The sequence below is a fragment of the Malus sylvestris genome, chromosome 1 (genome assembly GCF_916048215.2).
Source record: "Malus sylvestris chromosome 1, drMalSylv7.2, whole genome shotgun sequence".
NCBI lineage: Eukaryota > Viridiplantae > Streptophyta > Magnoliopsida > Rosales > Rosaceae > Malus > Malus sylvestris.
Window position 1 is genome coordinate 21,189,144 of NC_062260.1, and position 17,735 is coordinate 21,206,878.

The 17,735-nt window shown below is 41.0% G+C and overlaps 1 protein-coding gene across 3 annotated transcripts in view; it reads left to right on the forward strand.

Moving 5' to 3' along the window:
* Positions 1 to 2,773: 2,773 nt before the first annotated feature.
* The window catches only part of LOC126622957 (uncharacterized), a 53,100-nt gene continuing 38,138 nt past the window's right edge, over positions 2,774 to 17,735 (forward strand). The window contains exons 1-2 of one of the 3 annotated variants that reach the window (XM_050291629.1): positions 2,774 to 3,489; positions 3,602 to 3,840. In XM_050291629.1, coding sequence (XP_050147586.1) covers positions 2,845 to 3,489; positions 3,602 to 3,700 — 744 coding nt within the window. In that variant the 5' untranslated portion in view covers positions 2,774 to 2,844 and the 3' untranslated portion in view covers positions 3,701 to 3,840. The other 2 variants (XM_050291638.1, XM_050291633.1) reach the window with 2 other exon arrangements.

Here is a 17,735-nt window from a genome sequence, read left to right on the forward strand (position 1 = left end):
GATTACCACCTTGTGCCGTTTACTCAATGGCCGTCATCGCCCTCGGGCAGGCCTGCACACTGAACTCTTCTTCGAGAAAGGATGAGCGCACTCATTGGGGCCTACATGGACTTTTCATGTTCCTATTGCTATTGAAAACAACATGCCCAAGGAAAAATGGTTCACTCCCAACCCATTTCAGGCTAAGTCGAGCATTTCTTCATCTAAATGGTCAAACCACCATTGTGGGTTCCCTCTGATGAAAGATGAAGGCTGGACACAATGGATAAATGAGCTCGAGCCTACCTTCAAACAAAAGTGGATGAACAACAGTATCTACGAGTTGATAATGCTCTCGAAAACTACTGTCATTGCCAAACCTGAGCTACTGACAACTGCACTCCTCTTTTAGAATTCGAGAACAAACACTTTTGGCTTCAGGATAGGCCCAATGTCCCCGACCATTCTCGATATGGCACAGGTCTTCGAGCTAAGGCCTTCAGGCAGGGTCGTAGATGTTACCCATGATCAAGAACCTCCTTCTCGCCCGACCGCTGAGAGATCGAGCAGTTCTGGTCCCATGATTCAATTAGAGTATAACTCTGCAACTTTCAAAAGTTATAGAACTTCCTTCACAAGTTTTATCCCGTTTTCCAAGAAGGAATTTGGCCCATCATCCCCTAACGCTAACAGAAACCAAGAGCACATGTATTTTCTACTATACTGGCTCAACAAGCACGTCTTCCCTAACAAGTCCAAGAGAGTAAAGGTTAAATGGATCCCCCTAGTGGATGCACTGCACAACTTCGATGATGTAGCCACTGGCCCATTCCTTCTCTCTCATTTCTACCATCTCTTGTATGAGATTACCAAAGGTAAACCATTCGAAACCAACCTTAATGGTCCAACTTGGATGATTCAGCTTTGGCTTCAATGGTATTTCCCCGAGCTTCGGGCTCCCAACCTTGAATTCCCCGAAGGTGTTGTTCCTGCCCGAATTCTAGTCGAAGGTTCTCCAACCAATCACTCTACATTCGCTTGTCTCTATTTCTTTAGAGCCTGCAAAACTCGAGCAAACTTGGAGTGGGAAACTTTAGTGCTGAGGAGATACCTTTGGTTTTCTGACCAAGCATTCCAAGATGCTTTTGGAGAAGACACCAACCCATTCTGTAGAGAAATTTATCAGATGCATCCAGTCGAGAGACCTGGCTTTGGGTGTGAGAAGCGACCGCTACGAGCGTGGGCTAGAAGTTTATCATCCAAACTTCTGTAGCAGGTAGCTGGGCTTCAAACAAGCTATTCCAATCTCATTTTTTGACTCTGTTCAATGTGGCACCTCCTACCATCTCCACTCTCCTCTAGAAGTCACTTTCCGAGTTGCCCGACACAGCCTTAAAGTCATGAGCAAGGTTGCCAGAAAACCTATGGCGTTTAACTTCGAATGTACTTCAAGCTTTGCTTCTTGGTGGGAATGTGCTGGAGTAGGTGGGGATGTTTTTGAATCGCTTGGGGACTCAAAAGGCGAGGTTGAGCCTGTTATGGAAACTCGGGCAACTCGTTGGACTCATGCATTGGTGATAAATTCTTCAGAGTCTGAGCCTGAGGAGCAACCTCGAGCTCAAATCTCTATACCTAATCAGCGGGCAACCCAAAAGAAAAGAACAAGGGCACAAACCACCAAACCCTCAAAGTCTTCCAAGTCTTTCACTGCTCTTCCCGTTGAAGCGGGCAGAAAAAAGCAGAAGGCTTCCTGTAAGTGAATCATGTTTCAACCCTTCCTTCTTACTTACATTTTGTGATTAAGAGCTAACAACTTCATTTTCTTCTAATCTAAGGCATCAAGCGACCAAGAAGCCGACTGTCGTCTCAAAGGAGGATCCCCTGGGGGCCGAGATGTATCAACAGGCCAAAAATCTGCAAGATTCCACCTTGGAAGCACTGGAGGTATAGCTTGCACCTTAAGTTTCACTCATTTGAGTTCTTCCTTTTTCTTCTTTACTACTCTCTTCTTGACTCTCCGCACGATTTCTGAAATAGGCCATAAGGGAAGAAAGGATTTCTCCGCCCGAGGCCTCTTCACCTCCAGCCCGAATGGTATAAGCTTATCCTCATCGGGCTAAGTCTTCAAAAGTATATCTCTTTTTCATTCTTTAGACTTGTATCTTTACCAATCTTAGAGCTTTAACACCTGTCTTTTACTTTTGTAGGCTAAGGTTGGAGAGTCCACTTCTCAATTTGATCCAAGCACTAGAGAGATACTACACTTTGTAGAAGACAGTAGCAACCCAGTGAGTACTTATCTTGTCCTTCTTATGTTCAAAGTTCCTTTTTTCTACTATACTTATCATCTTTTGCCATTTTTTCTTTTTCTTTTTAGCCATCCCCAACACAAAAATCTCATCAACCAGCAGCATCTGCTTTTGGGGAGCCCGTAGTCCTTGAGATCCTTGTGGTCTCAGATGTGACTAGCCCGCAGGCTTCTCGGGCAGCTTCTCTGCATTATTATCTTTGATAATTATTATATCACATTCAACACCATATCCTTTTTAATCATTTACCATATTAACAACAGTTTTATGAAAGTTTATCAAACACTTAGACACTGTTTTATTTTGTTAAAAACACTTTTACAAAAAAAAAAATTACGAAACACCCAACAATTTTATTTTACAGATGGTTATTCTCACTACACAACAAAAAAACACAACACCAAACTAGCCCTAAACCGACTAAAACTTATCAATCATTTTTGTGGCCTAAGTATTTTTAATGAAGGGTTAAAATTCTATAAATAGATCCATTATTGCAAGTACGATGCACTAAACTTACGTTGCTTGAAAAATATACTCAAAGCTCTCTGTGTACATGGCAACCTCCAATCCAAGTGTTTGTTTGAAGCTCCTCATCGATACAAAGGGTCAACGAGTTCTCTTTGCTGAAGCTGGCCAAGACTTTGTGGACTTTCTCCTCACAATCCTGTCTTTGCCTCTTGGCACTGTCATCCGCCTCCTCTCCAAAGATGGCATGGTTGGCTCGTTAGGCAAGCTTTACGGCAGTGTCGAAAGCCTAAGCAGCACATACATGCAACCACACTTTAACAAGGAATCCCTCCTGAAACCTAAGGCAACAGCAACAATTGATGTTGGTGCTGATGTCCTTCAAATGCTGACGATAGATGACTCCTCTGCTGAAAAGTCAATCTATGGTTGTCGTAATTGTTGTTGTAACTACAGCGGCTGGCCAATCGTTGTAACCGACGACCCTAAAGCCACTTGTCCGCGCTGCCGTTTAAGCATAACTTCCCCGGCGACTTTTGTCCATCGATCCACTGCTGAAAGAACAACGTCCGGCGAGAGAGGGTATGTGAAAGGTGTTGTGACGTATATGATTACGGATGACCTGGAAGTGAAGCCCTTGTCTAGCATTTCATGCATAACCATGCTAAACAGGTTCAACGTCAAGGATGTCGGTGCCCTTGAAGAGAAGGAGGTCCATCTTACCATGGAAGAGGTCTGAAAAGTACCTAATCACATCTGGTTTTTTTTTTTTTCTTTAGTTCTCTCAATTTTGTGAGTCCATATTTTGCAGTCGACCTAATGTGTGATCTGAACCTTGTACGTAGGGTGTCAAATTGCTGAGGGTATCGTTGCAGTCAAACTTGGTTCTGACCACCGTGTTCCTTGATAAGAATGAAACGTGCATGGAGTTGCCCATAGATTAGCTAAGTTTGCCATCTCAATTGGCAATGAATTTGTATGGTTAGAGGATACTCCTGATTTCGTTCAGGACCTTCTCAACCAGGATCTTTTGTAATGTGTTGGTTCTTTCTATAAAATATCGTGTTTCTTTCAAAAAAAAGAATGAAGCGTGCACTTCAACTGCAAGTATTGTGGAATGAACAATCTGAATTTTCTAAGATGTGTTTGTTTCTGAATGATATTTTGTTTTGTATATTTGGTGATGAAAATGTTTTTTCTTTATTTTCTAGTCCATTTGAATATTTTTCATACGTTCTTATTATTAGAATTTTTTACTTGCAAAGGTTCTTTGATAAAACGTATAAGCAAAATATAATGGCTAGAAATTTAGAAAATTCCACAAGTGAAAATTCTAATGTTCAAGAAATGGGATTGCGGAGATCCGTGAGGCTAAATGTGACAATAAGTGGAGCAGCACCACCACCACGAGTTTCCACCATGGGAACCACCACGGTGGGTAGCCACCCGTGGCGAGGTCCATGGTGCTTTCACCACGGCTCGAGCCGTGCCATCCAAGGCTCACGGCACCAAGGCCACGACCCAAGCCGTGCCATCCAAGCTTGCACGCGTCCGAGCCCAAGCCTCTCATTCGCATGCATCACGCGCTGAGCAACCTGCTTTCGACGAGCAGCCCACTCTCGTTGTTCAGCTTGCTCCCGCCGAGCAGCCTGCTCCCGCCGAGCAGCCTGCTCTCGTGGCCCAGCCTGCTCACGACGAGCAACCCACTCATGTGGTTCAGCCTGCTCCCGTCGAGCAGCCCATTCTCACGGCCTAGCCTGCTCTCGTGGCCTAGCCTACTCTCGTGGCTTTCCAAACAGCCCAAGTCGGCCCAAGACTATCTCAACCATCTAGACCTACCATCGAGCTGGGGGCATTCTCACCATATTTTTTCGCGGATTTGACATTTCCCAACTCAAATCTCGCGCACAGAGTCTACCACCCTTCCACTGCCCAAGGAGGCGCATTCCTTCCAAGCTCTTCCAATCCAAATGGCGAACAACACTTGTCTCGACAAGTCATAGAGTTGACGAGCGCCCTTGCACAACAGACAACCTTGGTGAATCAACTTTTGCAACGCATCGAGATCCAACGTGCCCCGGACGAGGTATCCCGAAGTAGAACAAGGGTAAACGAACCTTTCCAGCAGCGTCCTGGTAAGTAGCCACTCGACCAGCCACGAGCTGAGCGTTCGGGCAGTGTACATTCCTGATTGGGCCCCCTAGATAGTATATATTCCTGTTTTAGCGCGCGGATGAGCGTGCACTCTCGATGAGGCCCACAGATGAGCATACATTCACGGTTGGGGTCACACTTCGATAGTCAACATGAGCAACCTTCCAGGCAAAGTGTTCATTCGTGGCTAAGCCCGCAAGAAGTATCATCCACCTCACATTGGAGTAGGTAGCATGACGAATGGAGAGAAGCAGTCACTCAATCCAGCTCAAGTTCAATCAGCAGCCTGCGAAGAACTCGCTCGCCTGCTAGGAACGCACCACATGCACTGCATTCGCGGTATAGACGAGCCAAACACATGGAAGAGCAGCCTAGACCAGCAAGTCATGGCTAGGGGCAGCCAAGAGCTCCGCTACCCCAACAAAGACAAATTCAAGAAGAAGTAGAGAGACTCTTGACCAAGCGATTGCATGATTTCCAACGCAATGAGGTCACCGACGAGGCACTACAACGGAACATGACCAACATAACTAAGTCACCCTTCACAGACGAGATCGAGCAGGCAGAGCCTCCACACGAGTTCAGCATGCCACATTTCACATCTTTCAAAGGGGATGAAGACCCGGAGAGACACTTAAAACGCTACCGAAGCGCAATGATCCTTTATCGAAACAATGATGATCTCATGTGCAAGATATTCGCCACCACTTTACAAGGCGAGACGCAAGATTGGTTCTACACCCTGCCGCCACAATCCATCCGGAATTTCTACTAACTTTCTTTGGTTTTCACCAAAGAATATTCATCCTATCGCTCGATCAAAAAGAAGTCTGACCATTTGTTCGACGTCAAGAAGAACCTAAAGGAGTCGCTTCGCGACTATGTGAGGAGGTTCAAAGTAGAGAAGGCAAGGATAGTCGGATGCAACGACTCGATAGCTAGAGCAGCCTTCCAAAAAGGACTTCCAGTAGACCACCCGTTATTCAGAAAATTGATCATGAAAGAAGATCTAACTCTAGCAGACTCTTTCGCTCTGGCAGAAAAGCATGCACTTTGGAACGAGGCTCGCCAATGCACATTCAAAGACTTGAAGAAGTACCCGACGTCACATCCCTACTATCCAAAGCGGAAGCAGCTGAGGACTTATTCACGTGTTTGACGGTATCTAGAGCAGCAATAAGCTCTATTATCATGCGAGAAGAGCTGAGGGCCCGACTACCTATATTTTACAATTTAAAAGCTCTCATCGATGCTATTAGAAATTCAAAAGTTAACTTTGGCAATATTTGTTGTAACCTGAAAGTTCAAGTTTTACCTTCAAACGCACGCAGTCATCATCATGACACACTATTCCGCCGAATCCAGATGCACGACAATAAAGGCGTAGAACTTGGCAAATGCAAAGTTTTCTGAGAAACGCAACAACTCGGCCCAAAAGACACGCCAAGGGCAGACGAACACTAGAAGGAACACTCATAAGCAAGTTTTATCCTCGTCGCCCCAGAAAATTCTACATAAGAGCAACATGTACCGGCAGTTGAACACTACATTCTGCTGCGTGTCACACGGCCCTAGCTGACCCTTGCTCTATTATTCAGCTCTAGAGTGGCCCAATACTGGCAGTTGAGCATTTCCTGCCACATGTAACATGGCTCTAGTTTCATGGCTCCCTACAACACCTTCACGCCTAGCCTTGACAACGTAACAGAGCGGCCCAATGACGCCCCGAAGGTAGCTGAGCACACTTCAGCCGCGCTTGCTCCACCCGATGAAGACTTTTGGCATTTGCATGTCAACAGTGCATCCAACTACAAAGGTTCAGAGTAGACGTGGTCCTTGTCACCCCAGGCGGTTCGATGCCCGAGCAGGCGATCATTCTAGGTTTCAAAGCATCTAACAACGAAGCAGAGTACGAAGCCCCACTAGCAGGCCTTCGAATGACAAAAGACTTGGCGGTGAAAAAGCTTTCAATTCATTCCGATTCCCAGCTAATCACCAGCCAGACTACTAGGATCAAAGGCATGATGATCGTGGCAACCGACTACTTCACCAAATAGGTAGAAGCAGAGCCCATGTTGACCACGATTCAGATGGACATAAAGCGCTTCATATGGAGGAACATCATTTACCGATTTGGCATCCCTTAATCCATCGTCACCAACAACAGCCCGTAATTCGTAGGCAAAGATTTAGCAAAGTTCTTCCAAAAATATGGCATCAAGCAGCACATGTCTACGCCAAGATATTCTCAAGGCAATAAGTAGGCCAAAGTATCCACCAAGATGATCCTCGACTGCCACAAGAAATCCCCTGCCAGTAAGAAAAGAAATGGCCAGACGAACTCCCTAGATGTCTATGGGCATATTGCACCACCAAAAGACGAGCAACCAAAAAGAGATGGCCACAAGCTTAAATCTGGCAGAGGAGAAGTGCGAGCAGACTATCATCCGCATCGCAGCTTACCAGCAGTAGTTCCTTTCCAGCTACAACAAAAGGGCCAAGATCCGGCATTTCCAGCCCAAAGATCTAGTCCTAAGAAAAGCCTTCATCATTGCCCACAAAGAAGGCTCCAAAAAGATGGATCTCATTTGGGAAGGTTCGTACAAGATCAGCAGAATAGGCAGCAAGAGTAATTACACCCTCACCACCATGAAACGATAAAAAGATCGAAAAGTAGTGGAACGCTTACAATCTGAAGAAGTACCATGTGTGACCTCCCACTACATCAAAGCTCGAAGACTTAAGAGGCTCGACGGGCACCACCTCACAAGTCGAGGGCTATCCAGTTGTTATGCAGTTCATACCTTACAGCTAAGTTCTCGTTCGTTTCACTCGTTTTTCAATAAGGAATTTAGAAGTAATCACAACTTGGCCCGGCTGCATGCTTACAACAACTGATCACTTCGGCACTTCAAAAGAAGATTGTTCCCTTCTTAGGGACCCATCGCAGGAATTGCACCCCCCGACGGACCAACCATGCTCTCCAGTGCGAGAGGGTAAACTAATTGCTCTCCAGTGCGAGAGGGTAAACCAATTCCCCGACACCCATATGGGTCAGCTCTCCAAGATGAGAGGGTAAACTTTACACTCCGAATATCCAGACGTGGATGAGCCTGGCTGCCCTAGCATAACTAGATGCATGATGGCTTGCGCCAGAATTCCTAGAATTAGCCACAATGGTCTTTTTCAAGGCTTAGCTAACTGAAGGATTTTGGGTCTCTTGGCCTAATCCGCAGGAAACCGGGCCATAGAGACAGAAGGGGCACATTATACAGTACACCTTATAGACGGCTGCCCTGGAACCCTAAAGCTTCTACCGAATGCACTAAGGTAGCCTACGGATTTCGGAAGACTGCCTACGGCTTGCCCTTCGAGCAGTAAAGCCGCGCTAGACTTATACAACTGCACATTCTTGTGAAAGGTTAAACAAGCTAGCGCGCATATACGAAGTTTTATCCACTGCCGACATGCTACGTAGTCGATAAGCTTCACCTCTGCCAAGAGCGGAACAACTTACACCAAGTCCTAAAGTGTTGTGATACTTGCTACGCAACCTACGGAATTGAAGAAAGTCAAGGTTAACAGCCTAGTGGTTACGCGGACTTGTCTGCTTCTGTAAGTAAGGCATCCGGCTGCCAACCCTATGGCTAACAACTTTGCAAAGTTCTACACCAACACCTACTGCTGCATAGGCTACGCGAGCTTGTCTGCTTATAAAAAAGTAGCATGTCTGCCACTAGTCTATCAAGTCTAAAGGTTAGGGCATGAACAAAATAAGCGAAGATGAAGAAAAACGAAGGAAAACATGTTTATAAACAACTAGTAAAGGCCGAAGGAGTTCAAGCAAAACAAGAGCTACAAGGAAAAACAAAGAAAATCCTAAAGGCTACCTAGAATACTACACTATAGCAGCTTGGACATCCCACGACTACTCGGTCGCCACACATTCAGCAGCCGTAACGCTCTTAGCAGCGGCATCATCCGGCGCTTCACCCCCGGCTGCCCCAGCCTGGGCACTAACTTCTCCAACTAATTCACCAATGGAAGCTTCAAAAGTAAAATCAAGCAAGTCTTCCGGAGAAATAAAGAAGACTTTCGTTGATCTTCAATACACCTTAAAGTTCCAACACTTGAAGTTCAAGTCTATCGACGATTCTCTTGAAGTGGATCACTTGATTATAAGCAGCAATCAACTTTTCATCCTTTGCATAAGCAGCGAAACAAAGCTCAGAAACTGCAAACTCAAGATCTTGAATCTGAGTCTCAAGCTGCAAAGGAGTGAGGACAGACATATGAGACCCCTTCAAAGCAACGAGCTCAGAATCTGCCATAGTATTTGTCGTCTCCTTAGTAGCCTTGCTATATCTGCATCATAGCAAACAGAGCAGTCTTTCTATAATTGGGTCGTATGCTTCGCAAACGAGCTTAGGCAAACACCTTTCTGACGCCATCAACAAACTTGGCATAAGCGTCCATGTTTTCAAGAGATCTGGTTTCAAAAGCATATATATCTTAGCAGCCTCCCTAAAAGCAGGCTTAGTGGATTTCTCACAGCTGCCTACGCGAGTAGTCTCCTCATTTCCAGCAGGCGAATCAGTCTCAGCAGCATAAGGAATGAGCCTTGGCGCCACTTTAGCAGCAGAGTCCACCTTATCGCTCTTCATAATAGCAAGCCTCTCCAAAGGTGAACCGGACTTTGCTCCCAACAGAAGTCTTGGTACAAAATTCAACACTAGGGACATGATAGGACCTTTATGCCGAACAATCCTATCAGCAATCATACTAGCCATTATTGACATGGAAGGCGCCACATGCTCAGATCTAGCAGCCTCATTTTTCGTCCCCTTGAAAAAAGTCAAGTCAATCACAAGCCTGGAGGCAGTCGGCGAACCCACGCGAGCGAAAGAAGTCTTGAGCAGGCAGGGAATATCCATTTTCCCACCTACACTTGCAGCAAGATCCACAACAGTGATTGGATGAGCCAATGCATCCACCTTGATCCTACTCACCTCCTCTTTCGGGAGCAGCTTACCTTTCTCTCAGCGAAGAGGACTAAGCAGCCAACGACATTCATGGTACTCAGCAGGGGAACTCAACCCAGCATTCCAGTAGGCAGGAGGCCTGCATGCCCAACATTCCAGCAGCCCATGAGGCCCGCGACCTCCTCATTTCTCTCAATCACCAGCCTAGCCCGTGTTAGATCCAAGAGCCCAAAGGAAACGAGACTTGTGACTCGCCTAACACTGCACCCCAGTGCCACAATCTGTGGCCCCAGCCACATAAAATGCCTATGGCTTTAGCCAAATTGAACAACCCAACCAGTGGTCCCTGCCACAACACCTCATCGGCCCATGCCGAGCAGACTCCTGGCCATTGCCAGTCGACGTGTTGCACCACCCCGATGACTGCCCTGCTACAGCACTATCCAAAAAGAAGATAAGAAAACTTAAAATTTTCTTACATTGGTACGACATGGAGAAGACGAAGAAATCAACGAAAAACGGTCATTTGCACGGGCAAGATGTAGAAGATTGCTAGAAGAGGGGGAACAAATATCCTCTAAGCTCTCTCTCTCTTGTATGGTAGAATAAATCGCTTTCCAAAGTTGATTTAATAACCCACTTAAGGTGGACTTAAATAGGCTTTGGGAGAAATTTATTTCCCTTTCCTAGAAGGATCTAATTTCCTATTAAAGAGAGAATCAACATCAAAATAGGAAGCAGTCTTAAGTTTCCTAAAGCAAGAAAATCTCTACACCTGTTGCCCTTTCCTACAAGCAGCCCAACAAGTGTGGGGGTATTTGTGGAGCCAAAAATAATCACAAGACGACACGTGGATTTTTGACAAAAGAAGACAAAACTACCCTTGAGGCATACCGGGATTCCTATGCGCAAGCAGTATGCAATTATCCCTCAACCAAGTCAAAAGTGCCCAAAATAGGTATCAACTTAAAACCTAATTTATTCATATATTTCCCATTTCATTATTTAGCTAATCAATTAGCTAAATAATATACATATTCCTTTCATATTTCCTAAAATCATAATAATTGACTAATTAAGGGATTAATTACCTAATCAATCCCTTAATTATCAATTGAAACACCCATCCAAACCTAAAACTACTAAAGTGGCCAGCCAATCCCATCAAGAAAAGTAAACCATCTTATTCTCCACCTTTTCCACTATTTTCCCTTTTTAATTGCCCTAATTAACTAGCCAATTAATTCCAAAAACCACCAAAACATTCATTTTATGTTTAATAGCCAAATAAATTGGCTAATTAAACCTAAATCAAACACAAAAACCCTAGCTAGGCCGGCCACCCCTATCCCTATAAATAGATTCCAATTCTCTTACAAAAAAATCCCAAATACTCTAAACACTATTTCTCTCTAAAATTATAACTTTGGCATCGGAGGTTCTTCGGCCAAAGCCCCCCCATTCATCGTGGGCGCGTGAGGCTTTTGGCCTTAACCTAAGGTGCTAGTTGTTTTGTAGGTGCAAAATCATCCAAGATCGAGGAGGAGAAAATTTGCATCCACAATGGTTGGGAGTGGTTGCAATGGGCATGAGATGTGGCCCTGGGCGAGGGGAGGGTGCGGTGGTGAGGACATGAAAATTTTTTAGAGCTGGGCAATGTCTCTCTGGAGAGATGAAGGGCCATGTTGGAATAATAAAAATCAACTGAGGACACAATTGGTAAATAAGTCCATTCCGATTACCCACTTCTTTCGGAATCCAAATCCTTCCCTCATATAGGGAATCGAAATTCTCCAAAAATAGGAATTGGATTCCAGAATTTGGATGGGACCCACATAAATTTTGATTCCTCCATATTAGATAAACAAAGGAGTGTCCCGTAATCGGAATTCAATTCCGTGTTTTGCTTCTGATTACGGGTACGTAAACATACCATTAATATTACAGAGGTCGGTGTCTTTCAAGAGAAAGTCGTTGAGTTTAGCAGGGACAAGGTATGTATATAATACTTACGGACACGTCACTCGATATGTGTTGTTCATGTATTAGACTTGAAAATTCGTCATATGTGAGAGAGTCTGTTGAGAATGAATCCTTATAAGTAAATTGAACTACTTTTCATATTACCAATTGACTTTATAATTAAACCTTCTTCTTTTTTTAATATTAAAGGTCTAACTGTCAATATGGGGTGCATAATGCGTTGCTTACATTGTTGATAAATGTTAAATTAATAACAAAACCAATCGATTGTTGTGGATATACTATAGACATCATCGGTACAAAATATAGTAACATAGGACGGATGTTCTAGACTGGGAGTTGGTGCAGACAGCAGATCTATATACACTCCAAGTTTGTAAACTAGCTAATTTGATTTTATGTATTCAAGGTTGATGATAATACTATGTTAAGGGTGTCAAATTGCTTAAGGAATATCACCAATGTGTTCCTCGGAGGGAAGATCACATGCATTTGTCGGTTTAGTTGAACAAGATTCTTTTGCTAAATTTTAAATTTCTTTCACTAATCTTAGCCCACACATGGTTACTAAGGATATTGTGCATGGTTGGGTTGTGTTTTGACGCAAAACTTAATACATATGAATGCATGCTTTATTCGAATTCAAGCTCAGATGGCCTACCACGAAATGGTCATATTTGAACAAGACTTGTTTTATAATTAACCTTATACTATTCACACTCAACTTTAATTAGAACTTAATAGTAACCATTGTTCTAAGAATTCTCGGTTTTAGGTGGCTGGCTATTGTCCTGATTAGTTCCTAAGCCTTTGAAAATTAAGAAAGTGTGTCTAGATCCACTTAGGCACCCGACTAGGTCGAGACTCAATTAAATAGAAAATGAAATCTTTCATTTTACATTTTAAGTTTTCAATAAAATGTAGGAGACTTATTGGGATGAGGATCCTATCCGGATCCTCACATCTTAGTCGTTTATCGTATATCGAGCGACCAGTTTTTGTTAGGTGCTATTTCCATTTAATTTTAAATAAAAAAATTCAAAATAATTTATGGTCACACGATATACAATGAATGGCTAGGATGTGAGAATCCTATAACCCCTACAATTTGGATCCGGATGGGATCCAAATCCAACTTGGATGAACACTCATTATAATTTATATAATTATTCCCATGTTTCAAATACTTTATAATTTATGTTATTTTATTTTGCAATTTATGTATCTCAAAACAATTATGTGTGTTTTTAAATATAAATACGCACTTATTTATATAATATAGAATAAATTTACTTAAATCCATCTAAATCTTGTCTAGCTGCCTAAACGCTAGATTTAGTCCGCAACTCGACTAGTACCTAGCATCTTTTAGAACCTTGATAGTAACAATTTTGTCATACTTGAAACCTCTTCTAACTACAAGTTTCAGCTAGACCGTAAGGTAAAGTGAGTTTTCCACTGTGTACTTCGGTAAAAGAAAATTTGTGGAAAAAGAAAAGTTGTGGACAAAGAAAAGTGATCGAATCAAGTCCAAGCTAATGCAATCAGTCTTGCTTTTCGTACAAATTTCATTATTAAGGGCTAGGTTGATATTTACTTTGCTTCGAAATAAAAATCTATTTTTGCTCTGAAAGGCTTAAGTAATAGGAAAAGTGTTTGGTAAAATATAATTATATAAGCGCTTTTGGCAAAAAAGAAAAAGAAAACAATGTTATAGATGAACCTTTATATAAAACAACAGCAACAATGTAAAATATAAAAAAAGATAATAATATTGAATATGCTATTAATGATGACAAGTACTAGCCTTCATCTAAAACCATATGATAAAGGAAAATACTTCAAAATGGGACAATTTTTGAATCTTAAGACAAAAATAGAACAAATCAGCTATGCACAAGCCATGCATACTATGTACAAAACTGAAGTTACTAAAATACCCACATATAAATACTAAAAATCAACAGCCTATTGCATCATTGTTCTTTGGAAGAGGGATGTCGAGAGAGCTTTGTGAGCTCTAGGTTTTTGGGTTGAGCTTCGATTTTGAAGAGAGGGAAGTTCAAAGAGAGGCGAGAAGAGTGAGCTGGGTTTTTTATTGACCTCATACCTCTGATTTCGAACAAATGGATGAGAGAGAGAGAGGTGAGAAGAGTGAGCTGGGTTTTGTACCATATTTTATATTTTGGCTGGAAAGTTCCATTTTTTCCGTCGACTAAAGTTTCGGCAGGCTTAGTAAGGTAGAGTGTTTAGTTCTAAATTCCTTCATCAATGATTTATGGAATAAATGGATTGTTTGTAAGATGAATTAAAAATTAAAAGTTAAAATAGGGTTTGTGTTTCACATTGAGGCGTACGAGTTGTGGAATAAATTTCAAATTTTGACGTGTTGCAAACTGGGATGGAACAGTTTTTATTCAAGTATTCAATTGCAGAAATTTGTGAAATTGTTTTCGTAATGTGCATGTGGTGTGCATATGGTGTGCATGGTTACATCTTAATATGAGAAGCGGGAATGTTCACTAGTTATGATTAGGGATGGGCAATGGTTATGCGGGCGGGTAACCGCGGTTAATTTACCCATAACCGTTTATGCTCATACCCGCATAACCGTTTACTCGTTGGGTAATTGCCTAAACGGTTATATCCATACCCATAACCATTTATAAACGGTTAACCATACCCATAACCGCATACCCATTTAACCGTAACCGTTTAATACCCGTTTACCCATTTTTCCTTTTTAACCCATTTATCCTTTTTAACCCATTTATTCTTTTTTTTTTTACCATAACCCATTTTTCACCCGTCTACATGTTTTTTAACAATTTAAAAATTAAAAAAAAAATTGTCATAATATTAATCCCTCCAAGGATTTTCTAGCTTCTGCTTGTTGTTTGCCTTGTGTTGGCTTTCTGTTTGGTTGGCTTCTTAGCCCAGGTTCTGTTGTTCCAGTTTTCAAAAAAAAAAAAAATAGAAAGATGTAGTATTCAAATTGAAGAGAGATGATTGTTGGGTTAATAACCCAACTTTCCATCCCCTGTCAAACAGCCCCGTATGTGTTTGTGTGTGTATATATATATATATATATTCTCATCCCCTGTCAAACAGCCCCGTATGTGTGTGTCTATATATATCTATATATATACATATTTATTTATTTATTTTAAATATTCAACATTACATATATAAAATAAATGGGTAAATGGTTACCCGTTTATAACCACGGTTAATACCCATAACCACTCATTTAAATTTCACGGGTAAACGGTTATACCCATAACCATTTAATTATCTAAACGGTTACCCATAACCGTAACCGTGAAATTTAAATGGGCGGGTAACCACGGTTATCCTTAACCGCGGGTATTTTGCCCATCCCTAATTATGATGCACGTATATTGTACCCTGGAATTTAGCAAATATAACCACAACCTAGTTGGCCTTGGCGAAAAAAAAAATTAAGAAAAAGTTAGAGGACGTTAAGGGTCATTCGTGTCCATGAAATAACGACAACGAGTATCATGTTTTCCACATGCACGGTTAAGCGGTTGTTGATATACGTAACAAGACTTTTCAAACTGTCACGGTAACCTTATATATGTAACAGTTATGTTTTAATTGTATCCACTATACCAATATGTTGCCGCTAAAGTTTCTCCCGTTCTATGCATATTATGTGCACGTGGTTTGCATATAGTGTACATGGTGCGTATTTACATCTTTGATACTCTTCGCATTAATGTAGTTTACTACATTTTCCTTTGATTCAAAGGCAAGCCCTACAAATATGAAAAAAAAAACGAACAAATTCGTGAAACAATTTCCTTAGATTCAGTTGGGTTCTTTTGTACCCATTCAAACTGCAATTTTAAAATCCTTGAAATATTTGAAACCAATCAAATTCGATACCAAATTCAAATGAATGAATCTTCGATTCTTCGTAGGGTCATTTATCTGATTGCGTTATTTTTCTGATTTCGAAGAGAGAGTTGTGAGCTATGGGCTTTTGGGCTGAGCTCAGATCTGTGAGCATAACATGTGCACGTCATATGCATGTTGTGTACATGTCATGTACATACAGTGTATGAGTGAGCTTAATACGAAGAGAGCAAATGAGTACACGAAACAATTTATTCCATATCCTTTTCTCTTCCTTATTTCCACTCTGATTTCTCTCTTTTCCCTCAAATTTATCTCTTCTCCAAAAGGCAACTGACCTTTAATACATTTTTTTCATTTAATTGCAGCAAAAGGGAAACCCTATTTCAGTGCTTGTAAATTTGGATCGAGAGAGGGAGCAAAGGGAGGGAGAAGACAGAAGAAATGAAAACTCGCATATAAATCAAAGAAATGATAAAAAAATTATAAAAAAATAAAAATTGAAGGATTTTGGTCTCCTCCAAGAAACACCAAACCAATCACTTTAACTTCAAATACTAATCAATCAAAAAGCAAAATTAAGCAAACCCAATTCACAAAACCTACAAATAAAAATGTAAAAATTGAGGAAGATGAGTGGGTTAGATAGAGAGAGAGCTCTAGGTAATTCCCTATGATAAATGATAACAACTACAAGTTTTCGAGAGATTTTTAATTGTGCTTGATATACGAAGTGAGACATTATGTGCCACTATACAAGTAGTGAAATACTTGTGTTAAAAAATTAACAACTTAAAAACAATGAAAATCTTCAGCTAGACCATATAGTGAGTCTTCAATTAATGTCCTTTTTGGAAAAAGAAAAGTTGTGGATAAAGGTCGAATCAGCGTCCAAGCTGATGCAATCCTTAACGTTTTGCTTTACGTACAAATCACACTACTATTTATTTACCACTACATGTTTCCTTCACCTTCTTATATTACGAGTTTGAAAAGAAAAAGAAAAGCAATTTAATAATTCAATTGAAACAGAATGTCCTATCAGATTATCTCCAATTTTTGGTTAAAATCTAAGATTTTTAAGTCAGAAATAATTTTTTTGCTAACTCTTTGAGGTTAAATTTATAATCCGAGATTGTTAAAAAATAAATTTAGGATATTTTTTATAGTAACTTTAAAAACAATTATGTAGACTATTTTATGAACATTTTAACTAAAAAATATTTAGATTCTGATAAATATTGAAAAATCATTAAACTGACACCATGAAACTCGTGAAACGCTATGAAAGAATATGAAATACGTGAATTTTTTTATAACTATTTAGCCATTGAATTTTTTATTATTATTTTAAATGTTGAATTTTTTTTAATTATTTTAACTATTTTAACCGTTAAATTTTTAATTGACACGATATGCGATTTTATGTGTTCAAGGTTGATGATAATATTATCTTTAGGGTGTGTAATTGCTTAAGGAATATCACCAATGTGTTCCTCAGAGGGAAGATAACATGCATTCAAAGGCAGTTCTCACCAATTTGTCGGTTTAGTTGAACAAAGATTCTTCTATTTAATTTTAAGCTTCTTTCACTAATCTTAGCCGACACATGGTTACTAAGGATATTATGCATGGTTGGGTTATGTTTTGACGCAAAACCTAATACATACGAATGCGTACTTTATTCAAATTCAAGCTCAAATAGCCACACGAAATGATTATGTTTGAACAAGACTTGTTTTATAATTAACTTTATACTATTTACACTAAACTTTGATTAAAACTTAATAGTAACTTGGAACCTTCTCAACTACAAGTCTTCAGCTAGACAATAAGGTAAAGTGAGTCTTCCATTAGGACAAGGATTGTCTGCCCTCCTACTTCCGGTGCCCTCCCGTGCCCTCCTGTTTTGTGTGGTCACGGTTAAACCACGTCAACATTTTATATTGTTTTTTTATAGAGATAATAAGACAAAAAT